The sequence below is a fragment of the Scyliorhinus torazame genome, chromosome 9 (genome assembly GCF_047496885.1).
Source record: "Scyliorhinus torazame isolate Kashiwa2021f chromosome 9, sScyTor2.1, whole genome shotgun sequence".
NCBI classification, from domain to species: Eukaryota; Metazoa; Chordata; class Chondrichthyes; order Carcharhiniformes; family Scyliorhinidae; genus Scyliorhinus; species Scyliorhinus torazame.
The window spans coordinates 261,385,854-261,411,429 of record NC_092715.1 but is presented as its reverse complement, the minus strand read 5'-3'; the positions used below and the strand labels follow the sequence as shown (position 1 = coordinate 261,411,429).

At 49.3% G+C, this 25,576-nt stretch overlaps 1 protein-coding gene across 2 annotated transcripts in view; it reads left to right on the top strand.

Annotated features, from left to right (window-relative positions):
* LOC140429847 (muscle, skeletal receptor tyrosine protein kinase-like) overlaps window positions 1–25,576 on the top strand; it is a 267,141-nt gene that overhangs the window by 83,310 nt on the left and 158,255 nt on the right. The window contains exon 7 of one of the 2 annotated variants that reach the window (XM_072517334.1): window positions 11,334–11,363. The exons of the other annotated variant lie outside the window; for it this stretch is intronic. Within the exon in view, the coding sequence (XP_072373435.1) occupies window positions 11,334–11,363 (30 nt within the window). The remainder of the gene's footprint in view (window positions 1–11,333; window positions 11,364–25,576) is intronic. 2 annotated transcript variants of the gene reach the window in all.

Genomic DNA, 25,576 nt, shown 5'->3' with positions numbered 1-25,576 from the left:
GGGAAATGCCTTTACAGCACTGCTTGAGGGTCAAGCGCAGCATGTGTGCTTTCCCCAGCTCACCAAGCTTATCTTCCTCCCTGTCCGCCAACGGACACCCGACCTGCCATCAGACCACCCTCTCCCTAACCAGAAACTCCACGCACCCCACGCCTCCCTCATAATTAGGGCATTTAGGGCAGCACGGTAGCATTGTGGATAGCACAATTGCTTCACAGCTCCAGGGTCCCAGGTTCGATTCCGGCTTGGGTCACTGTCTGTGCGGAGTCTGCACGTTTTCCCCGTGTCTGCGCGGGTTTCCTCCGGGTGCTCCGGTTTCCTCCCACAGTCCAAAGATGTGCAGGTTAGGTGGATTGGCCATGCCCTTAGTGTCCAAAATTGCCCTTAGTGTTGGGTGGGGTTACTGGGTTATGGGGATTGGGTGAAGGTGTTGACCTTGGGTAGGGTGCTCTTTCCAAGAGCCGGTGCAGACTCGATGGGCCGAATGGCCTCCTTCTGCACTGTAAGTTCTATGATTCTATGATAATCGGAACACACAAGGATCCAGGGATTTGAACCTCATCGCTGATGGATGATCCACACCCAACGAGTCACAGATATCAGATGCACCCCTGGCTTGGTGATCACCTTCTCCCACAAAGTAGGACCCCCAAACACTCACACGCATGCTCCCTTTAAAATAGTGCTGACTCTCTCTCTGCCCCTCATTCTCCTCTGGAGCTTTACCCACCCAAGAGGGAGTCAAGCCTGCCAATCAGGCTGGCTTCAGGGTAAAGGACTTTCTGCAGAAGAAAGGCCGCATCCAATGGAGTCAAATTTCCTTTAACTCCCACACCCCTCAAAACCACACTCCTGTAAATATCGGGGCCACTGACAAAGGAATAGGAATGTTTGACATCCTAATATTAGATGCTTTCTTATAGCAACACCCAATCGCAATACATCGGTTTGCATGAAAAGAGGGACATAGCCAAGGTGATCACAGTATTGAGGATGTCTCTCCTTGCAACAACCTCATTAGAGAACCATCTCCACTCCAGCAGCCATCGAGCATAGGCTCAGTGTTGGACTGCTCAGGCATACATCTGCAGATTCATCCCAGCACCTCGGGTTCCCTATCCCTATCTCTCTGGCATCTGCCTTTGCAATGTGGAGATGGTGGCATAGTAATAATGCCACTGGACTAGCAATCCAGTGGCCCAGGCCTCTGGAGGTAAGGGCTCAAATCCCACCACGGCAACTGGTGGAATTCAAATTTAATTAATAACCCTGGAATTGAAAGCCAATAAATGGTGACCATGAAACTATTATTGATTGCTGTAAGAAAAAACATCTGGTTCACTAAGGGTGTGGACATGATGGGCTGAATGGCCTGCTTCTGCACTGTAACAATTCCGTCCTTACCTGGTCTGGCTGACATGTGACTCCAGACCCACAGCGATGTGCTTGACTCTGAACTGCCCCTCGGAAATGGCCCTCAAGCCACTCAGTTCAAGGGTACGTAGTGATGGGCAACAAACGTTGCCCTTGGCAACGATGCCCCCATCCCATGAAAGAGTTTTTTAAAAAATTTTAAGCCCTTTTGCAGCTTTCAAAATGTTTATCTTTGACCAATAGTGACACGGCCCTTTAATTACCCCCAACCCCTTAAACTTTATTTATTAACAAATTTACACTCCCAGAACTGGGTCCGATCCCCTTCCCCAGCCCGGGCCTACACTGCCTCCTGGTCTAGTAAAACTCGATTTCAAAGTTCTCATCCTTGATTTCAAAGCCCACCATGTCCTCAATCCCCGCCACCCCCCCACCCCCCCCACCCCAGCCGGGGATACCCGGCGGCGTGGGGTGTCTTCAATGGGAAAGCCCATTGACAAGGAAAGAGGGAATCCCGCCAATTAGCGAACAGCACGGCGCCGAGAAACATGCGACTGGGGATTCCGAGACTCCGCCCATAGAAATTCAAACCTCTCCATTCAGAAATAAAAACAGAAGATTGAAGGGTCAATAAGGATTCATCTTTTTTTTAAAAAATTTTGTGTTGATATGTGGGCATCGTTGGCAAGACCAACGTTTGTTGCCCTAATTACCCTTAGACGGAGTGGCTCATGAGGCCAGTTCAGAGTCAACCACATTGCTGTGGGTCTGGAGCCACACTTGGAGCCACACTTAGGCCCCACTTGGAGTATAGGGTCCAATTCTGGTCGCCACACTACCAGAAGGATGTGGAGGCTTTAGAGAGGGTGCAGCAGAGATTTACCAGGTTGCTGCCTGGTATGGAGGGCATTAGCTATGAGGGGCGGTTGAATAAACTCGGTTTGTTCTCACTGGAGGTTGAGGGGCGACCTGATAGAGGTCTACAAAATTATGAGGGGCACAGACAGAGTGGATAGTCAGAGGCTTTTTCCCAGGGTAGATGGGTCAATTACTAGGGGGCATAGGTTTAAGGTGCGAGGGGCAAGGTTTAGAGGAGATGTATGAGGCAAGTTTTTCACAGAGGGTAGCAGGGTGCCTGGAACTCGCTGCCGGAGGAGGTGGTGGAAGCAGGGACGATAGTGACATATAAGGGGCATCTTGACAAATACATGAATAGGATGGGAATAACATAGAACATAGAAAATACAGCACAGAACAGGCCCTTCGGCCCATGATGTTGTGCCGAACCTTTGTCCTAGATTAATCATAGATTATCATTGAATTTACAGTGCAGAAGGAGGCCATTCGGCCCCCTGAGTCTGCACCGGCTCTTGGAAAGAGCACCCTACCCAAACTCAACACCTCCACCCAACACCAAGGGCAATTTTGGACACTAAGGGCAATTTATCATGACCAATCCACGTACCCTGCACATCTTTGGACTGTGGGAGGAAACCGGAGCACCCGGAGGAAACCCACGCAGACACGGGGAGGACGTGCAGACTCCGCACAGACAGTGACCCATGCCGGAATCGAACCTGGGACCCTGGAGCTGTGAAGCAATTGTGCTATCCACAATGCTACCGTGCTGCCCTAGAGAACAAATAAATCTACACTATATCATTTTACCGTAATCCATGTACCTATCCAATAGCTGCTTGAAGGTCCCTAATGTTTCCGACTCAACTCCTTCCACAGGCAGTGCATTCCATGCCCCCACTACAACAAAGAACAAAGAAATGTACTCTCTGGGTAAAGAACCTACCTCTAATATCCCTCCTATATCTTCCACCTTTCACCTTAAATTTATGTCCCCTTGTAATGGTTTGTTCCACCTGGGGAAAAAGTCTCTGACTGTCTACTCTATCTATTCCCCTGATCATCTTATAAACCTCTATCAAGTCGCCCCTCATCCTTCTCCGTTCTAATGAGAAAAGGCCTAGCACCCTCAACCTTTCCTCGTAAGACCTACTCTCCATTCCAGGCAACATCCTGGTAAATCTTCTTTGCATCTTTTCCAAAGCTTCCACATCCTTCCTAAAATGAGGCGACCAGAACTGTTCACAGTACTCCAAATGTGGCCTTACCAAAGTTTTGTACAGCTGCATCATCACCTCACGGCTCTTAAATTCAATCCCTCTGTTAATGAACGCGAGCACACCATAGGCCTTCTTCACAGCTCTATCCACTTGAGTGGCAACTTTCAAAGATGTATGAACATAGACCCCAAGATCTCTCTGCTCCTCCACATTGCCAAGAACTCTACCGTTAACCCTGTATTCTGCATTCATATTTGTCCTTCCAAAATGGACAACCTCACACTTTTCAGGGTTAAACTCCATCTGCCACTTCTCAGCCCAGCTCTGCATCCTATCTATGTCTCTTTGCAGCCGACAACAGCCCTCCTTACTATCCACAACTCCACCAATCTTCGTATCGTCTGCAAATTTACTGACCCACCCTTCAACTCCCTCATCCAAGTCATTAATGAAAATCACAAACAGCAGAGGACCCAGAACTGATCCCTGCGGTACGCCACTGGTAACTGGGATCCAGGCTGAATATTTGCCATCCACCACCACTATCTGCTTCTATCGGTTAGCCAGTTCGTTATCCAACTGGCCAAATTTCCCACTATCCCATGCCTCCTTACTTTCTGCAGAAGCCTACCATGGGAACCTTATCAAATGCCTTACTAAAATCTATGTACACTACATCCACTGTTTTACCTTCATCCACATGCTTGGTCACCTCCTCAAAGAATTCAATAAGATTTGTAAGGCAAGACCTACCCCTCACAAATCCGTGCTGACTATCCCTAATCAAGCAGTGTCTTTCCAGATGCTCAGAAATCCTATCCTTCAGTACCCTTTCCATTACTTTGCCTACCACCGAAGTAAGACTAACTGGCCTGTAATTCCCAGGGTTATCCCTAGTCCCTTTTTTGAACAGGAGCATGACATTCGCCACTCTCCAATCCCCTGGTACCACCCCTGTTGACAGTGAGGACGAAAAGATCATTGCCAACGGCTCTGCAATTTCATCTCTTGCTTCCCATAGAATCCTTGGATATATCCCGTCAGGCCCGGGGGACTTGTCTATCCTCACGTTTTTCAAAATGCCCAACACATCTTCCTTCCTAACAAGTATTTCCTCGAGCTTACCAGTCTGTTTCACACTGCCCTCTCCAACAATATCACCCCTCTCATTTGTAAATACAGAAGAAAAGTACTTGTTCAAGACCTCTCCTATCTCTTCAGACTCAATACACAATCTCCTGCTACTGTCCTTGATCGGACCTACCCTCGCTCTAGTCATTCTCATATTTCTCACGTATGTGTAAAAGGCCTTGGGGTTTTCCTTGATCCTACCCGCCAAAGATTGTTCATGCCCTCTCTTAGCTCTCCTAATCCCTTTCTTCAGTTCCCTCCTGGCTATCTTGTATCCCTCCAGCACCCTGTCTGAACCTTGTTTCCTCAGCCTTACACAAGTCTCCTTTTTCCTCTTAACAAGGCATTCAACCTCTCTTGTCAACCATGGTTCCCTCACTTGACCATCTCTTCCCTGCCTGACAGGGACATACATATCAAGGACACGTAGTACCTGTTCCTTGAACAAGTTCCACATTTCACTTGTGTCCTTCCCTGACAGCCTATGTTCCCAACTTATGCACTTCAATTCTTGTCTGACAACATCGTATTTACCCTTCCCCCAATTGTAAACCTTGCCCTGTTGCACGCACCTATCCCTCTCCATTACTAAAGTGAAAGTCACAGAATTGTGGTCACTATCTCCAAAATGCTCCCCCACTAACGAATCTATCACTTGCCCTGGTTCATTACCAAGTACTAAATCCAATATTGCCCCTCCTCTGGTCGGACAATCGACATACTGTGTTAGAAAAGCTTCCTGGACACACTGCACAAACACCACCCCATCCAAACTATTTGATCTAAAGAGTTTCCACTCAATATTTGGGAAGTTAAAGTCACCCATGACTACTACCCTGTGACTTCTGCACCTTTCCAAAATCGGTTTCCCAATCTGTTCCTCCACATCTCTGCTACTATTGGGGGGCCTATAGAAAACTCCTAACAAGGTGATTGCTCCTTTCCTATTTCTGACTTCAACCCATACTACCTCATTAGGGTGATACTCCTCGAACTGCCTTTCTGCAGCTGTTGTACTAACTCTAATTAACAATGCCACCCCCCCCCCCCACCTCTTTTACCACCCACCCTAATCTTATTGAAACATCTATAACCAGGGACCTCCAACAACCATTTCTGCCCCTCTTCTATCCAAGTTTCCGTGATGGCCACCACATCATAGTCTCAAGTACCGATCCATGCCTTAAGTTCACCCACCTTATTCCTGATGCTTCTTGCGTTGAAGTATACACACTTCAACCCATCTCCGTGCCTGCAAGTACTCTCCTTTGTCAGTGTTCCCTTCCCCACTGCCTCATTACACGCTTTGGCATCCTGAGTATTGGCTACCTTAGTTGCTGGACTACAAATCCGGTTCCCATTCCCCTGCCAAATTAGTTTAAACCCTCCCGAAGAGTACTAGAAAACCTCCCTCCCAGGATATTGGTGCCCCTCTGGTTCAGATGCAACCCGTCCTACTTGTACAGGTCCCACCTTCCCCAGAATGCGCTCCAATTATCCAAATACCTGAAGCCCTCCCTCCTACACCATTCCTGCAGCCACGTGTTCAGCTGCACTCCCTCCCTATTCCTAGCCTCGCTATCACGTGGCACCGGCAACAAACCAGAGATGACAACTCTGTCTGTCCTGGCTTTTAACTTCCAGCCTAACTCCCTAAACTTGTTTATTACCTCCACACCCCTTTTCCTACCTATGTCGTTGGTACCAATGTGCACCACGACTTCTGGCTGCTCCCCCTCCCCCTTAAGGATCCTGAAGACACGACCCGAGACATCCCTGACCCTGGCACCCGGGAGGCAACATACCTTCCGGGAGTCTCGCTCGCGACCACAGAATCTCCTATCTATTCCCCTAACCATTGAATCTCCTACAACTATTGCTTTTCTATTCTCCCCCCTTCCCTTCTGAGCCCCAGAGCCAGACTCAGTGCCAGAGACTTGGCCACTAGGGCCTTCCCCCGGTAGGTCATCCCCCCAACAGCATCCAAAACGGTATACTTGTTTTGAAGGGGAACGGCCACGAGGGATCCCTGCACTGTCTGCCTGTTTGTTTTCTTTCCCCTGACTGTAACCCAGCTACTCTTGTCCTATACCTTGGGTGTGGTTACCTCCCTGTAACTCTTCTCAATCACCCCCTCTGCCTCCCGGATGATTCGAAGTTCATCCATCTTCAGCTCCAGTTCCCTAACACGGTCTTTGAGGAGCTGAAGTTGGGTGCACTTCCCGCAGGTATAGTCAGCGGGGACACTGGTGGTATCCCTCACCACCCACATCCTACAGGAGGAGCATGCAACTGGCCTAGCCTCCATCCCCTCTTACCTGACAGAATATAGCTGCCCTGTGGACTAACTAGATCTCCGCCCTCCGACTCTGCTCCCAGTCAGCTACGCTTTCTGTAAACTCCTGGCTCTCTTCTCACTCTTTGCGAAAATGTCGGAAACAAAATGAAGGGAGCACCTTACTCCCTCCTCACCTAACTCCCTCGGTCACCAAACTCTTACTATAGCACTCAAAATGCACCAAATTCAGCACTCCCTCGGTCACCAAACTCTTACTATAGCACTCAAAATGCACCAAATGCAGCACTCCCTCGGTCACCAAACTCTTACTGTAGCACTCAAAATGCACCAAATTCAGCACTCCCTCGGGCACCAAACTCTTACTATAGCACTCAAAATGCACCAAATTCAGCACTCAGTGCAAACAAAGTCTGCACTGTAGGGGATCACTTTTATACTGTGAATCTAGCCTCTGAAAACTGGCCTAATCCAATTAACTAATTAACAAGCTCCAGCTGCAAGTGCCTACAAGTAGAAGCTTGTTTAAAGCTGATTGAAAATTCACCTTCTTCTAAACCAAACAGCAACTTTGAAGTTAATTAACTAAATAAAAGAAAGACTAAACTTTAGATAAAAATGAAGGCTTATACTCCCTCGGTCACCAAACTCTTACTATAGCACTCAAAATGCACCAAATTCAGCACTCAGTGCAAATAGAGGGATACGGACCCAGGAACTGTAGAAGATTTTAGTTTAGACAAGCAGCAGGGTTGGCACAGGCTTGGAGGGCCGAAGGGCCTGTTCCTGTGCTGTCCTTTTCTTTGTTCTTTGTTCACATGTAGATGGAAGATTTCCTTCGCTAAAGGACAGCAGTGAACCAGATGACCTTTCACCATTACTGAGACTAGCTTTCAATCCCAGGTTCCATTTATCAAATTTAAGTTCTAGAAGCTGCCGTGGTGGGATTTGTACCTACACCCCCGACCTTTAGCCTGGATCTCTAGATTCCGAGCGCAGTGACACTGCCTCTACACCATCCCCCCCTGGAGAAAGGACTATTCGGCCTGAACTGCATCATCCGTTCTGAAGAAAGGTAGAAGTAGCCTTTGATGTCGAAGGTGGAATTCTCCTGTCCTCCAGCTGCAGTTAAGTTATTTTTCCGATTCTGTACATGGTGCAGTTGAATGTAGCAGAACGAATAATTGACCCTGACTACACAGGGAGGTGGGAAGGGCGAAGAGAGCGAGTCATTAGGGTGGTGGGGTGGGTGGGGAACCAGAAATTCCAATCTCCGGGGTTTAACAGCCAGACGTCATCCTGAGTTTCTTCTCCTGCTTCCCGCCTGGCAGATGGCAAAGCTAATCGCCGATCAGCCAGGGGATCCACGGGGATGATCACCAACAATTGTGGCCATTGGGTAGAGCAGAGGATGGGGGCGGGGGCATGGGGGAGGCAATGGGGGGGGGAGGAAATGTCCCAAATCGCGAGTTGATATGATTTGTTGAGATTCAGCGTGGCTCAGTTCGTGGCATGTTTGCTTCTGAATCGGAAGTTCAAGGTACAAGGCCCACTTCAGGTCTTGAGCACAGAAATTAAGGCTGACAGTTTGTGTGGGAATGCTGCACTGTTGGAAGTGCCGTCTTTTGGATAAGTCATTTAACTGAGGCTCCAACTGCTGCTTGAGGTATCCCATGGCCTCTATTTCAATGAAGAGCAAGTGGAGTTGCCCCGGGTGTCCCAGGCAATATTTATCCCTCAATCAACATCATAAAAAATTGATCATCTGGCCATTATCACATGCAAAAAGCACATCTTCCGCGATAAAGTTCTTTGAGACATCTGGCTGGTGGAAAGCACTGCAAATCTTTCTTTTTTCTTTCTTTGAGAGGCCTGGATGGGGCAGCGGAGGTCCGGGGTCGGAAGGGGGGTGCGGGGAGGGGGGGGGGGGTGGGTGGGGAGGGGAGAGCACCCCTGTTTCTTCTGGCCCACAAGCAGTGCTGGAAAATATTCTGAAAACGACATCCCCACCTTCATTCCCCTCCCTGGGGCGGGATTTTCTCAGCCCACGCCGGGTCGGAGAATCGCCAGGCCGGGCGCGGTTCGCATGACGCTGGCCCGACACCAGTCCGTCGATTCTCCGGTCACCGGAGAATCAGCGCCATTGCCGCCGGCGCAGGTCGGGGGCCGCGTATCCGCCCGGGATGGGCCGAGTTGTCGCCCAAAAAAGCCCGAGTCCCGCCGGCGCCTTTCACTTCTGGTCTTACCCGGCGGGACCTTGGCATCCATCCTGTCGCGGGCGGCCTTGTGAGGGGGGAAGGGGGGTCCGACCCGGGTGCGGGGGGGGCCTCCACCGTGGCCTGGCCCGCGATCGGGGCCTACCGATCGGCGGGCCGGCCTCTTGTGGTGGGGGCCTCTTTTGCTCCGCGCCGGCCCCTGTCGCCATGTTGCGTCGGGGCCGGGGCGGAGAAGGAGGCTACCGCGCATGCGTGCATTCGCGCCGGTCGCAGCGGCATGCACAGACCTGCGGCGCCCATTTGACGCCGGTATCGGCAGCTGGAGCGGCGTGGGTCGCTCCAGTGCCGTGCTGGCCCCCTGTAAGGCAGAGGATCGCTACACATAGCCATCCGATGGCACCGTCGTTAAACTCTCCAGTTTTTACGACGGCGCCATCACTCTGCCTTGAGATGGGAGAATCCTGCCCGCGCCCGGCCTGGCGATTCTCCGACCCGGCGTGGGCTGAGAGAATCCCGCCCCTAGTTTTCCGAACTGGCGATTGCTAAATTTAAATCGGGCTCCCAAATGCACAGTGAGTGCCCAATTTAACAATATTCATGAAGGATTCTATCTCCTCAAGGTGGGATATTAACCCACCACCTGCCGTAAAAATCATCAGCTCTTCCCCAGTTTTTTAGGATTTGAACCTCATGCCATCTGACGCATCATGGGAGTGTGTGGGCGGTGGTTAATATCGAGGCCAGCATGAACATGTGCTCGCTAACATTGCTTTGTGAAGGTATTCATGAATAATTAGCTCGCTTGGCAAAAAGCATGCTGCTGTCAGCATCAGCACTGACTGCTTGACTGCATGCTATATGGGGGAGGATGTCAATTCACCATCACAACCATAACCGGTCTCCTTAAAACACTAAATGGTCGCCTGTTGTGCTGTTCAGGTATAATACCTCGAGTCTGGCACCTTTGGGACATAGGCCATGCTGGATTTTGGACATTGTCGGATTTCGCATTGGGCAGGTAGCACCATGGGCAGGGGGCTGGGGCAAGCCAGGTTCGGCAGGGTCGAGGGTCATTTGGAGCGGTATGTGAACCGGCAAAATCACTGAGCCCACAGCTCGCCAATGTAGCCAAATTGTCCAGATACATTTTTTCCTCAGCTTTACTCAATTAAAATTGCTGCAGGAACATTCTAAAAGTGCCGGGTTTTCAGACAACTCCGGTTTAAGGACATCCAGATTTGAGACGCTACCTGTTTCCGATTAGGCTGAGAATTACTATTGATTGGAGAAAATATCGACTCCGCCTCTCCCTCCCTCCACCCCTCAGCATCGCATACATAAGAATAAAAGTAAAACACTCTGGATGCGGGAGATCTGGGGGTGAATTCTCTGCCGGCGGGAGTCCCCGTTCCGGCGGCAGTGCACACCAACCCGCTGGTATCCCGGCGGTGTGGGACAGCTGCAGTGGGAGGTCCCATTGGCCAGCAGCGGGAAAGGAGAATTCCGCTGCCAGCGACAGCACGCCGCTGAGGAACATGTGTCTGGGGAGGCGGAGAATTCAGCCCCAAATCACAGCAGAAAGTGCCTGAGAAACGCAGCAAAGTCTGGCAGCATCGGTGGGGAAACAAAATTAATATTTCAAGACCAATATGACTCTTCTTTGGAACTAGCGGGAAGTGGAAACGTGATGGGTTTTTATACCGTTAAGAGGGGGGAGTGGGAGGTGCAAGAAAGTGGAAGTCTGGCATAGGATAGGTAGAGGGCGGGAGAGATTAAACGACAAAGATGTTTTGGAATAAGAGGCAAAGCGAGTGATAATGGTCGTGATTGGTTTGTTCCTCTCGCCACCTGCTGCCAGCCCCACTGGGTTTTCCAGCACTTCCTGCATTTATGTCAACTGTGCAACATGCTAGCAGCTCCCTGACGTCACTGGCCCACATTATCAGTTCCCCCCACATTCTGTACCTATCCCAGATCCACTGTGAGCATTGACACTTGCTAGCGTCAGCAGACGATAGTCCGATCTCCTTAGTCTAAAGTGTGCATTGTAGTTCCCGATGAATTACTGTTAAGTTGGTGGAGAGCGTGTGATCTAATGTTCCACTTACAGACGTGCGCATTGTTCCTGTGGTTTGATTAACAGCTGTGATTCTGGCGCCCGCTGTTCTCTGCATTTATTCTGCCGTACTGGAAGGTTTTCTCAATTTAACGTGCCTCTTTGTTTCTTTATGGCGATAGAAGGAAATGAAACTCAGCAAGACATCAAAGGTATCCTCAACTCCTCTGCTACAAATGTGTCTTGTGGAGCTAGAATATCATGTTGTGTGTAGCCCTCTAGATGAATTGGGATTTTGTTCACATGGGGCAGTCCTTCATTCAAAGGAATTCCTAATTCCAGAACTAGGAAGCATCCAAAAAATTGGATGCGCCACACGAATGAAAAATGTGAAAACGGAAAAGTACCGGGTCAGGTGGAGACCCTCACTGAGCAGAGGGAACACAACAGTTAGAAGCAGGAGTAGGCCACTCGGCCCCTCAAGCCTACCCCGCCGTGGCTGATTCTGATTGTGATCTCAACGCCACCTTTCTGTCTCCGTTCCCACCCCATCCAGTGACCCTCAACCATCTAACCCAGCTTTGAATATATTCAATGACCAGTCTCCACTGCCCTCTGGGGAGCAGAATACCAGAATTCCAAAGGCTGACAAGCATCTTGAGAGAAAACGTTCCTCTGAAAAAGTTATACGAAGCGTTGATAGAAGAGGTAGGAAACAGTGGGATGGCTATCACTGACGGATTTACCCATTATTTTATTTCACACACCGTCGTCAACAAGGAAACGTATGTGTAGGAAGAGGATGGAAAGTCTTGTGGTGCAGTGGGTAGCGTATCTCTCTCTGAGGCGGAAGCTCCGGGTTCAAGTCCCAGTCCAGGACTCAGTGGCCGAGGGTGGTGATGTGTTGGGTAGGCTGGGTCGATGTGGACTGCTGCAGTGTAGCAAGAGACAGACCTCCAACACTTGATAAGGTGCAACACGATTTTATTTTACATCTAAACTATTGTACATGTTCAACTGTGGGTTGACACTATGCTGACTTGACTGGAGACCTGATACTAGCCTAACCAGACTTACTAGCTACCACATGGTGTTTGCACTGGCCAGCTCGCTAACTCTGGCTGTCTCAGAGGCTGGGTCCCGAGAGCGCGGGAAAACTGGTGCCCTCTGGCTTTACAGTGGTCGTGTCCTGTCTGGTGATTGGCTGCTCTGTTCTGTGTGCTTACTGGTCATCCTGTGTGTCAATCACTGCCTGTCTGCACTCCCTTGTATACATAGATGTATATTATGACAGGAGGTGCTTTCATAACACGGCCAAGTAGGTTGATTACCGGCCTGTGAACCCTTCTAATGTGTTTGTGACAGGAGGCAAGAGTGGGAGATTCCCCTGGTCAGCCAGAACAGTGCGGTCTCCTCTTTTTAAAATGGTATGTTGGCCTTCATTGCAAGAGGTTTTGAGTTCAGAAGTAGCGATGACTTACTGCCGTTGCAGACTAGGAGTATTGCGTGCAGTTTTGGCCTGCCTACCTAAGAAAGGATATACTTGCCATTCAGGGAATGCACAGGGATTCATTAAGCTGATACCGGGGTTGGCGGGACTGTCCTAAGAGGAGAGATTGGTTCAACTGCGCCTGTATTCACGAGAGTCTAGCAGGATGAGAGGGGATATGATTGAAACGTATAAAATTCTTACAGGGCTGGACAGACTCGATGCAGGGAGAATGTTTTCCGTGGTTGGGGAATTTAGAAACAGGGTACACAGTCTTAGGATACGAAGTAGTCCATTCAGGCCTGAGATGAGGAAATGTCTCTTCACTCAAAGGACAGTGAATCTGTGGAATTCTCTACCACAGAAGGTTGCGGAGAGCAAGTCACTGAAGACATTCAAGGAAAAAATAGACACTGTTTTTTGATTTTAAATGGTATCAAAGAGGATGGAGAGAAAGCAGGAATATGGCATTGAGAGTGACAATCAGCCATGTTGAATGGCGGAGCAGCCCCGAAGGGCCGTATGGCCTACTCCTGGTTTCTGTGTTTTTAAAAGGCTGTGACATCATTCTCCTCGCTTCGAGGGACGACCAGGGAGAGTGAGACATAGGAACAGGAGGAGGCCATTTAGCCCCCTCACACTCGTTCCACCATTCAATAGCATCATGAATGATCTATATATCGGTTCCATGTCCCCTACCTCTTGCGTAACTAAAATCAATCTTAGTGTTAGAATTTTTTAAGCTGTCTTGATAGTTTTTTGGGGAATGCATTCCAGATTTCACTCTCCTTCCTGTGGGGAACTTTGAACCCAGCCCTGAATCTGGACTCCCCTCTCCCAGAGGGAATAGTTTCACTCTATCTACCCAATCAAATTCATTAATCATCTTCACTTCAATGAGGTCATCTTCTACAGCGAAGGGAAGACAAATGCAGTCCATGCATCCTGTGCTCATGATTAACCCCTTTTATCCCCAGTATCATTCTGGATTCACTGCAGTCAGTCCAAGACCTGGGGCGGGATTCGCCGACCCTCCCCCGCCAGGTCGGAGAATCGCCAGGGGGGGCGGCGTGAATCCTGCCCCTGCCGGCTGCCGAATTCTCCGGCGCCGGGGATTTGGCGGGGGCGGGAATCTCTGGCAGCGGCCCCCCGGCGATTCTCTGACCCACGATGGGCCGAGTGGCCGCCCGTTTTCGGCCAGACCCGCCGGCGTAAATTACACCAGGTAGTTGCCGGCGGGACCTGGCTGTGCGGGCGGCCTCCGGTGTCCTCGGGGGGGCGCGTGGGGGAATCTGGCCCCGGGAGGTGCCTGGCGGTGGCCTGGCCCGCGATCGTGGCCCATTGATCCGCGGGCGGGCCTGTGCCATGGGGGCACTCTATTCTTCCGCGTCGGCCGCTGTGGTCCTCCGCCATGGCCGACACGGACATGAAACCCTCCTGCGCATGGGCTGGGATGACACCAGCACATGCTTGTGCTCCCGCGCATGCACCAACTCGCGCCGGCCGGCGGAGGCCCTTCGGCACTGGTTGGCGTGGTGCCAAGCCCCTTCCGCGCCGGCCGGCGCGGCGCAAACCACTCCGGCGCCGGCCTAGCCCCTGAAGGTGCGGAGGATTCCGCACATTTGGGGCAACCCGACGCCGGAGTGATTCACGCCACTCCACGGCGACGGAGTTGCCCGCCCCGCCGATTCCCGCAGAATCCCGCCCCTGAGGTCCCAAGGTGTGGTTCCCACTGCCAACATTCGGCCATCGCTGGGCTCTTTGGGCTTCTGGTGCTGGGAACCAAATCTGTAATGGGGAATGGATACATATTTCAAAAAGTTAAATGTCGGCATTTGCTTCCAAACACATCAAATATGTACAGAAGAGGAATGAGTGTGTACTGGGGCGCTGGTTTATCAGAGAATCAGAGAGTGATACAGCAAAGAAGGAGGCCATTCATCCCATTGAACCTGACCTGGCTCTTTGAAAGATCTACCCAATTACCCCCACTCCCCTTTCCTTCGTCATTGCCCTGCAAAGGTTACCATTTCAAGCATGCATTTAATTCTTCTTTTCAAGGTTCTTATTGAGTTTGCTTCCACAGCCTTTTCAGGCAGTGCGAGTTGACAACAATTTACAGTGTGAAAATAAATCTCCCGCAGTCCCCTCTGGTCCTCTTGCAAACTAACTTAAATCTTTACGCTCAGGCTACCCAACACTCCAAAGACCCCATAGCCAGTGAAAACAGTGCCTCCTTATGTACTCTTCCTAAACCCGCAATTAAAGTGGAAACGCCTTTATTAAATCTCCTCCTATCCACCTCTGCTCGAATGGGGTAATTGATATCAAAGACATGCTTATTACTCAGGATATCTGGGTGTCCATCGTTGACCTTACATCAATACTTACTTTCGGTTAATAGCTCATTTCTGTTTTTTCACTTCCGTGGACACAGCAACAAAATATTTACTTGAAAATTTGTGAACTGTAAAAGGTTCTAAATTCTAACCATGTCATTTTTTAAAAAGAAATTGAGAGTACCCAATTCATTTTTTCCAATTCAGGGGCAATTTAGCGTAGCCAATCCACCTACATCTTTGGGTTGTGGGGGTGAGACCCACGCAGACACGGGGAGAATGTGCAAACTCCACACGGACAGTGACCCAGAGCCGGGATCGAACCCAGGCCCTCGGCGCCGTGAAGCTGCAGTGTTAACCACTGTGCCACCGTGCTGCCCCTAAATCCTAGCCAAATAATGAAGGTTGATAGATATATAAAGGTGTGTTATCCTCCAACACCCCAAACATCAGCACCTCGGTTTGGATCACTCACATGAGCTTAATGGGACATCAGTGACAGAGGGCAGGGCCCGCCAGAGATACAGTTACACATGGAATGTGGCTGGCTGAGATTATACTCCCTTCAATTCCATAAAATAAATGATAAGGTTCACTGCTCAGGGTGTAGCCTTGTGGAAATAATGGCTTTAGTGAGATATTCAAAATGATGATTTTTTGTTGACTTAATAGTAGGTTGAGAATATTAAACAGAAAAGAAAGTTGCTCGTTTATCTTTTCATGGATTGGAGCACACTACTCAATCTGTGTAATGCTCACCGTAGCTGCATCAGCGGGAACAGAAGTGGGGGCGGGCGTGGAAACAGGAGAAGACACAACTTGGACCGAACGTTGTCAAAGTTTTTTGTCTTGCACTCATCAGAACAAACACAAGTTTGCCAAATTTCAAAGGGAACAACAATATATATCATAGCACAAAAGGGTGCTGATTGGTTGGCAAGTCGACTCTGATTGGCCGGACTATTGCCATGGAGAAAGCCCTCTAATAGGGGTTTAGGAGGAAATTGCAGAAAGTGGACCTCGGCCACCAATGAGGGAGCAAAAATGGATGGATTATTCCGAGGTGCACATGAGTTACATGCCCAACACATCCATCTTGCGGCACCCAAATTTCCCATGGTCAATTGGAAAGCAAACAGACGGGTGACTACAGACTTGCCATCCCCTTTTGCCTATCTCCATATTTTTATCGTAAATAAATCAAAGTGTTCTTAGAAAATTGAAAACGCAGGTGGTCTTTTAAGTTAATACCTCATCGCAGCATCCTGTGGTGATCAATCTTTCGTTGCTGGAGATTCCAGGACAATTCCAAAGGACCGCAAATCCTAGTCTACACCCAATACTTGGCACAAGGTGTAGGATCTGTCAGCCCAAAGTCTTGTCAATGTCAATATTCCCCAAGGAAACTTCAAACTTGACACATTGCCCTAGAAAAATGATGATCAAAACCGAGACCACCGCTTCATGAACCCAAAGAGTCACAAGCTCAGTTCCTGCGGCTGAAATCAATCCATCCCCCAACCCCGACCCACTCCACAGGGAATAACTGAACCCCCTTTTATTCAGAGAGGCAGACACAAGACTTGGCAAAAGCGAAGATACTAACCATACTTTGTATCAGTCTTCACTCTTGATAATCATGTGCAACTGACAAGATTGGATGCTCCTGGTAACAATATAGTTGTTAATGTTACACGCAGGCGAACATATGAATTAAGAGCAGGGGTAGGCCACTCCACCCTTTAATAAGGTTGTGATCTGATTTTAGACTGAACTCCACACTCCCGCCTGCCCCCAGTGACCTTTCACCCCGTTGCTAATAAATAACCTATCTACCTCTATATTAAAAGTATTCAAAGACTCTTGCGTCCACGGCCTTTCGAGAAAGTGAGTTCCAAAGAACTCACGACCCTCGCAGAGAAAAGAATTCCCCTCACCCGTCTTAAATGGGTGACCCCCTAATCAGTGACCCCTAGTTCTAGAACCCCCTAGTTCTAGAACCCCCTAGTTCTCGAACCCCCCTAGTTCTAGAACCCCCGAGTTCTAGTATCTCTCTTCAGATTCCCCGTCCTCCCCAAGGGGTATTTGTTTGGTTCCTCACCTTCACCATGGGAAGGGAGGCCTGCGTTTGTTGTTGAAAAACCTTTTATCGAAGCCATTTTCAATATATACATAACCACGAAATGCAAAAGTCTGCAGTAACAGGAAACAAACCCCTCTCTCCCTGCATGCACCAACCCCTCCTTTCCAGTTTTCCACCCCACCCCCCCCCATCCAAACAGGAAACAAAATGCAACCCCCCCCCACCGACGACTCAATACTCTATAAAGACGTCGACGAACAGCTTCCATCTCGAGATGAACTCCTCCTCCACACATCAAAGGGTGAACTTGATCTTTTCCAAATGCAGGAACTCTGCCAAATCGCTCACCCATGCCCTTGCCTTTGACGGCTCCGAGTCTTGCCAGCACAATAGAATCCATCTCCGGGCTCTCAGGGAGGCAAAAGCCAACACGTCGGCCTCTCTCCCCACCTGCCCCCCTGGATCCCTTGACACTCCAAATATCACCACCTCCGGACCCGGGGTACCTCGACCCCCCAAATCCTTGACATTACGCCTGAAAATCCCTTCCAAAAGCCCCTCAAACTTGGGCACGCCCAAAACATGTGCACATGATTCGCAGGCCCCCTGTGCAACACCCGCATCTATCCTCCATCCCTGGAAAGAACCAACTCATCCTGGACACCGTCATGTGGGCCCTGAAAGTTGAAAAGCTTTTCAAAAATAAAGGGCATCGCCTGGGTGACACCTCCCTATCACCCAAAAATTGAAATGGGAGTCACTCTCATATCATTACAAAGTATAAAATCACAAAACAAAAAAAGACACATTCACTTCCAGTCACTCTCTTAGTTTTGGTCTGGATTATCTCATCAATTCTAACTGGGTCTCTACGTTCTGGACAGGGCACCTGAAGATGTTAAAATGGGAGAGAATAAACCTTTAGGAAAGACTTAGGAGTCTTGAAATAAATTGGGCTATGCCCTCGATAATTTCCCCCCAGACCTACAGTCAAACAATAGGAAACCTGACATCTATGTTCAGTTACTGCGTCCCATCTGCCAGGCGTAAGAGATTGCCAAGGAACTAATCACAGGAGCACCTCGTTCACCAAATTCTCTCCTAGGCTGGAGATTGATCATTCGTTCCTATCAATGGGTCAGTTGCCAAACGTGCCACGCTCTACCCTCTGGCCCGGTCGGAGGTTACAGTGTAGAATTGGGTAGTCTCATTTGGGGAGGTGCGCGTGACCCGTTGATCTTGGGGAAGGACCGGCTCAAGCTGCAGTTCCACCACTCCTTGTTTTAAAGGCTTTCAATACCTGTCTACCTTCGCCCAAGGACTATTTGAGTAAGGACCACAAAACATTTGGAAATATATAAAAGTGTGAGTCAGTGCACCTCAGGAAGTGGGAGGAGAAAATTCAATGCAAGTCAACTGGATCACAATTCATCCATTTAATTACAGAGGGTGATGGACAATTCTTTTAGAATTCCCCCGTGCTCCCAGCGCACTGTTGCCAGGGAATCCTGAGAGGCACAGCAGAAACCAGTTAGTCCCCCAAATTCAGAGCAGGTTCCTACGCACGGGGACACCGCCACAGCTGGAACACTGGGGCTGAGAGTCCGCTGTGGCTGGGCCAGTGAACAAAACAAGGCTTGAACTTTAAAGGACTGCAACCTGAGCAGACAAAACAATCAGATCTGCAAGCGGAATGTGGATGATGTCATCCAAAATGAGTGCCAAAGGACATTTTGTTTATTTCGTTTTGATCAAGTCGATTCCGTCTTACATCCACACCCTTTCAATGGTACTGGTCCAAAGTTGAGTTCGCCCTTCATGTCAGCATGATCCTGGGTCAATGGTGGAACACAGACCTTTCAGTTTTTGGATGATTGTTTATTCTTCAGTTTATTGAGAAGAAAGCTTTATGAAGGCAACTCCCTCAGCACAGGACATGAATGAATGAGGATGTTGCCTGGGCCGGAGAATTTTGAACTCTGAGGAACAATTGGATAGGCAAGGGTTGTTTTCTTTGGAAAGGGGGAGGCTGAGAGTGGAGTCCTCAGAGGTTGAGAACAAATTCAAGTGTATAAGGTCCTGAGGGTTCTACTCATACTGGTCAGGGAAGATCTAATCCCCTTGGTTGAGGGGTCCATGACCAAAGAGCAAAGATTTAAAGTAAGGGGTAGGAGGTTTAGAGTTGATTCTTGGAGAAGTTATTTCACTCAGGTGGCAATGACATTCTGGAACGCACTTCCTGAAAGGGTGGTAGAGGCAAAAACCCTCATAACTATTTTAAAAGAGTTTGGAGGCTTAATTGAAGTACCATAACCTCCAAGGCTATGGACTAGAATCATCGAATTTACAGTGTAGAAGGAGGCCATTCGGCCCATCGAGTCTGCACCGGCCCTTGGAAAGAGCACCCTACTCAAGACCACGCCTCCATCCTATCCCCGTAACCCAGTAACCCCACTTAACCTTTTTGGACACGAAGGGCAATTTATCATGGCCAATCCACCTAACCTGCACATCTTTGGACTGTGGGAGGAAACCGGAGCATCCGGGAGGAAACCCACGCACACACGGGGAGAACGTGCAGTCTCCGCACAGACAGTGACTCAAGCCGGGAATCGAACCTGGGACCCTGGAGCTGTGAAGCCACTGTGCTAACCACTGTGCTGCCTAAGCGCTGGAAAGTGGGATTATGCTGGAAGGCACAGGCAAAACGGGCTGAAGGGCCTCCTTTTGTTTTCTAAACTCCTTTGACTTTTTTGAACGGTTTAAGAGAGTGTTGTAACCCCACAACCTGAATCTTTTGAGTAGCAAGGGACTTCCTAATGCAAATCCTCATTAAAAAGTGAAGATCTATTCCTCCTATCCTGTTTGTCCATATCCAGACCGCCAAAGATTTAAAATCATTGGCAAACGATCTGGACAGAAACTGCAGAAGTCTCTTCCTACTCATGAGGTCTTAGGCTCGACCTGAAAAGGTAAGGCAGGCTGATATTCCATCAACTATTTTAAAAGGGAGTCGGACTCGCGGATGAAGGACTTACAGGATAATGGAATAAATGTTGGAGTCTGTGAATTAGCACAACTTCTCTTTCAAAGAATGAGCACAAATATGATAGGCCGAATGGCCTCCTTCTGCACTGTTGTGTTCATGTAACTCTATGAACGTTAACATATTTAGCAAGTAAGACTGTTTATGATGTTGCTATCTCTGACCTCCTCGAGCCTAAATAATCCCCAAAGCTCCTCTTATTCCAGCTCCTCGAGCGCCCCCAAATTTAATTGCTCCGCCATTGTCGGTCATGCCTTCAACTACTCCAGTCCGTAGCTCTGGAATTCCCTCCCTAAACCTATGTGTCTCTTACCCTCATTTTCTCCCCTTAGGGCACTCCTTAAAGCCAACATTTTTCCATCATCTGCCCTAATGTCGTGTTGTGTGGCTAAATGCCATATTTTGTCTTACAATGGTCGTCCGAAATGTCTTTGGATGTTTTATTATTTAAAAGCCGCTATTGTTGTGAAAAACACGATATGAAAGAAAGTTGTTAGAATATCTGCGCTTCAGTCTCAGAATAAACTCAATAACGACAACATTTTTATAACATCAGAAAGATGAATAACATTAGTGCTGGGGAATAACACCCTTCCTGTTTCAAACTCAAGCTCCACCCACTCGGCTGGTAAACTATTGGAGAGGATTTCGCACAACTGTTTGACCTGAGTGAGGTTGTCAGCTGGTGATGCATTAGTGACAGGCGGGCTGCTAACCTTCCAGGTTTGGCCTGGAGTCTCCAGGAATTCAAGATCAATCTCCAGGAAACCGGGGTGAACTCCCCGTCTCCAGCCGCGTGTTCCTCGACAGTCCCCCGTCGCTGGTAGCGGGATGCCCCATTCCGCCCTCCGGCCAATAAGGGGCAGGATTCTCTGATCCCGAGGCTAAGTGTTGACGCCGCCGTAAACGCCGTCGCGTTTCTCAACGGCGTCAACATGGCCTCAGGAGCAGCGATTCTGACCCCTACAGGGGGCCAGCACGCCACTGGAGCGACCCACGCCGCTCCAGCTGCCGATCCTGGCTTCAGCTGGGCGCCGCGGGTCTGCGAATGCGCAGTGGTACCGGCGCCAACGCGCGCATGCGCAGTGGGACCAGCGTGGTTGCCGCGCATGCGCGGTGTCTCCCTTCTCCGCGCTGGCCCCGATGGAACATGGCGTAGGGCTACAGGGTCCGGCACGCCGATCGGTAGGCCCCAATCGCGGGTCAGGCCACAGCGGAGGCCCCCCTGGGGTCGGACCTCCCCCCCCCACCCCACCACCACCAGGCCGCCCCCGGATATATTAACAACGAGGTCCCGCCGGGTAAGACCAGGTTAGAACGGCGGCGGCAGGGCTCGGGTTTTTTGTACGGCCGCTCGGCCCATCCCGGGCGGAGAATCGCCAGGGTGGCCCCGTAGAGCGACCACCGACCGGCGCTGGGGGCGGCGTAATGCGATTCGCGCCCGTCCCGCCGATTCTCCGGCCCGGCCTGGGCTGAGAGAATCCCGCCCGGGGGTTTCCCAACGTAGCCGCCCATGCTGTCGGAAAACCCGCGGGCAGGAGTGCGCAGCCGACGGAACGGAGAATCTCGCCAGCAGAAAATTCATCCCACTGCTCTGTGTGCGACCCTGGGGGAAAATCATCCGGACATTAAAAAAGATTGGATCTTGTTTTGTAAGTTACTGTGAGATTTCTCTTTACCAGATTTTAAATGATTGAAAATGGGAGGAGGAAAGGCTGTTTGATTAACAGTCAAGATCACGTATTTGGGTGATGAATCTTTTTGCTTTCCAATTGGAGTAGGAAAGCAGTAGGAAAGGAGGGATGTGTTGACCAACTAATGGCTGGACTGTGGGGACAAGTCATGTGAGGAAACCTCCTGGAATGCTTTTAATCACACTTGACAACCCTAACAGTCCAAAGATGTGCAGGTTAGGTGAATTGGCCAATGATAAATTGCCCTTAATGTCCAAAATTGCCCTTGGTGTTGGGTGGAGGTGTTGAGTTTGGGTAGGGTGCTCTTTCCAAGAGCCGGTGCAGACTCAAAGGGCCGAATGGCCTCCTTCTGCCTGTAAATTCAATGATAATCTATGATTAATCTAGGACAAAGGTTCGGCACAACATCGTGGGCCGAAGGGCCTGTTCTGTGCTGTATTTTCTATGTTCTATGTTCTAACTACAGTGACATGTGAGGCCTGTGCCTACTGGGTTCAGATTGTCCAAATTCTTCCCAAAGGATCCTTTCAGCCTGGACAGGGATTAGCTTTATCCTGCCAAGTCAGAGGTGGATAGTGTCTATAACCCAGGGTGCAACAAAATATCCCTCCCCCAAAACCCCACCCTCTCAGTTTGGCATTTTATATATGGCACCAAACCTTTGACCTCTCGAATGGCCAATTAACTCTACCTGCTGTGCACAATATACCATAACCTGCCCAAGTTGAATGCTAGCCAATGCCTGTAGAACTTCCCATTGGCAACTGTGTGGAAAGTAGTGAGAGTACTTCATACATTTTACTATTTGCGATCATTAGATATATGGGATTCTTAATCACGATTAGCCTTGAAGGAAGATATTTATTGTGTTCACTCATATGTCAGAAATTATGAGAGAAAGTCCACTTTATTTATTAAAGTCATTTAGGAAATGCCAGTCCCGGGCAAATGTGTATGTGGAGCTAAGCAAAGAAAGATCAATTTGTGCCAACTATTCACTCCCTCCGAAGGCTTTTTAAACCTGTTACCTGTTATTTCACAGTGCTGGAGCTGAGGGATGCAGTTTGCAGACTCACTCACTCCAGTTGACTGGATGAGTGCTGCCATAACAGCTTTCAGGAAGCTCGATAACATCCAGGATAAAGCAACCCGTTTGATTGCCGCCCCATCCGCCACCTACAACATCCATTCCCTCCACCACCGACGAACAGTGGCAGCCGCGTGAACCAACTACAAGATGCATTGCAGCAAATCGTCAAACCTCCTTTGAGAGCACCCTCCAAACTTGTGGCCAAGCAGATGCATGGGAACATAGAACGTAGAACGTGGAACATACAGTGCAGAAGGAGGCCACTCGGCCCATCGAGTCTGCACCGACCCACTTAAGCCCTCACCTCCACCCTATCCCCGTAACCCAATAACTCCTCCTAACCTTTTTGGACACTAAGGGCAATTTAGCATGGCCAATCCACCTAACCTGCACGTCGTTGGACTGTGGGAGGAAACCGGAGCACCCGGAGGAAACCCACGCACACACGGGGAGGATGTGCAGACTCCGCACAGACAGTGACCCAGCAGGGAATCGAACCTGGGACCCTGGTGCTGTGAAGCAACTGTGCTAACCACTGTGCTACCGTGCCGCCCCGTCACCACTTGCAACTTCCCCTCCAAGACACTCACCATCCTGACTTGGAACTATATATATCGCCATTCCTTCGCTGTCGCTGGGTCAAAATCTTGGAACTCCCTTCCTAACAGCACTATGGGTGTACCTACACCACATAGATTGGAGCGGTTTTCATCACCACCTTCTCAAAGGGATGGGCAACAAATTCTGGCCTAGCCAGTGATGTCCATGTCCCGTGAATGCCTAAAAAACCTCCAGACTGGACTTAATTAATTTGGGCTGTTTGATTTCCAGTCCCTTTGCACAAAAGACAAGAGCTATGCCATTCATATGCACCTACCATCCATAGATAGACCATTAGATCATCCGACTCTGTTAATGGGGTAATGGCTGGTCATGCAGGAATATCCCAAAAGACAATGGATCTTTGGTGAATCACATTAAGCATTTCCGAATGAGTTTAAGCCCGAATGGGAGCATGTGACTCAGGCAGGTATGAGCGTATCCCTTTGAGTTTGGGCTCACAGCATTTCCCTTCAATCTGTTTAAACCTTCAAATTGTCTGCTTAAATTTTGGACTCAAATTTCTGAACCCAAATTTCTAATGCCTCCCTATCATGATAGGTGGCCACTTTTGCTCCTCCAATTGTGCTCCGTTGATTCAGTGGCAGGGGCAGAAGCAAGCAGACCACTCATTCTGTGATGCACCTTCCGCACACTACCGAGAAACATTAAAATCCAGCCCAATGTGTGCATTAATATAAACGGGAGAATGTAACCTGGAAGGGTCAATGGGCGGAAGGGCCTCTTTCTGTGCTGCAAAACTCCTGCAACTATGAAAGTTGAAAACTGAAAATATCCCAAATTGTTATAGCTGTAAATGGTTTGAGTTTACTAAAGAATGGTTATGGATCAATGGATGGCACTCTCAGCTACCCTGTCAGAACTTTGTGGGTTCAAGACCCACTCTAGAGGCATGAGTGTGAAAATGGTTAGCACTGTTGTTTCACAGCTCCAGGGTCCCAGGTTCGATTCCCGGCTTGGGTCAATGTCTGTGCGGAGTCGGCACGCTCTCCCCGTGACTGCGTGGGTTTCCTCCAGGTGCTCCGGTTTCCTCCCACAACTCGCGAAAGACGTGCTATTAAGTAATTTGGACATTCTGAATTCTCCCTCTGTGTGCCCGAACAGATGTCGGAATGGGGGCGACTAGGGGCTTTTCACAGTAACTTCATTGCAGTGTTAGTTTAAAGTCTACTTGCGGCAATAAAGCTTATTATTATTAAAATCAAAGTTGACACTCCCGGTGCAGTGCTGAGAAAGAGCCACACTGTCAGAGGAGCTGTCTTTCCGATAAAGCATTGAACGATGACCCTGTCACATGAATATTAAAGATCCCATGGTCCTGTTCGAACAAAGGGCAGGGGAATGTGGGCTGAACCATGGGTGTACCTACACCACATAGTCTGGAGTGGTCCACTACCACCTTCTCAAAGGGATGGACAACAAATGCACATTTATTTCTGAACCAATGTCAAACAAACAACAAAAGCGAAATACTCCAGATGCCGAAAATCCGAATTGTAAACCGGAAGTGCTGGAAATGTTCAACAGGTCTGGCAGCAACTGGGGAGAGAATCAGAGGGCAGATTTATCCAGCCCTTCCCAGCGGGAGGACCTTCCGTTCCCGTTGAAGTGCCCCATCCCCCCACCGAAGGTTCCCCGAAGGCGGCACGGGCGAGGAATATAAATCACCACAGGCTTCAGCTGGACCAGTAGGCCCCATCGGCAGCCAATTGTGAGCTGCCTCTGCCTCAGAGTGGTGGGGGATAGGGGAGTGGCGTGGAGCTGGAGAATTCAGAGTTACCATTTCAAATCCAAGATGACTTTTTTTCAGAATATTCTGAAGAAGAGACTTGAAACGTTAATTCTGTTTCTCTCTCCACAGATGCAGCTAGATCTTCTGAGATTTTTTAAATACATGTATAAAATAAACAGATTGTCAGGTCATTATCACAATGCTGTTGGCGGGAGCTTGCTGTGCACAAATTGGCTGCTGTGTGTCATGATATGCAGACATGCACATAATGAGATACAGACAGGCAGCTAATGAACACAGAGAACAGGACATAACCAATCAGCAGGCAGAA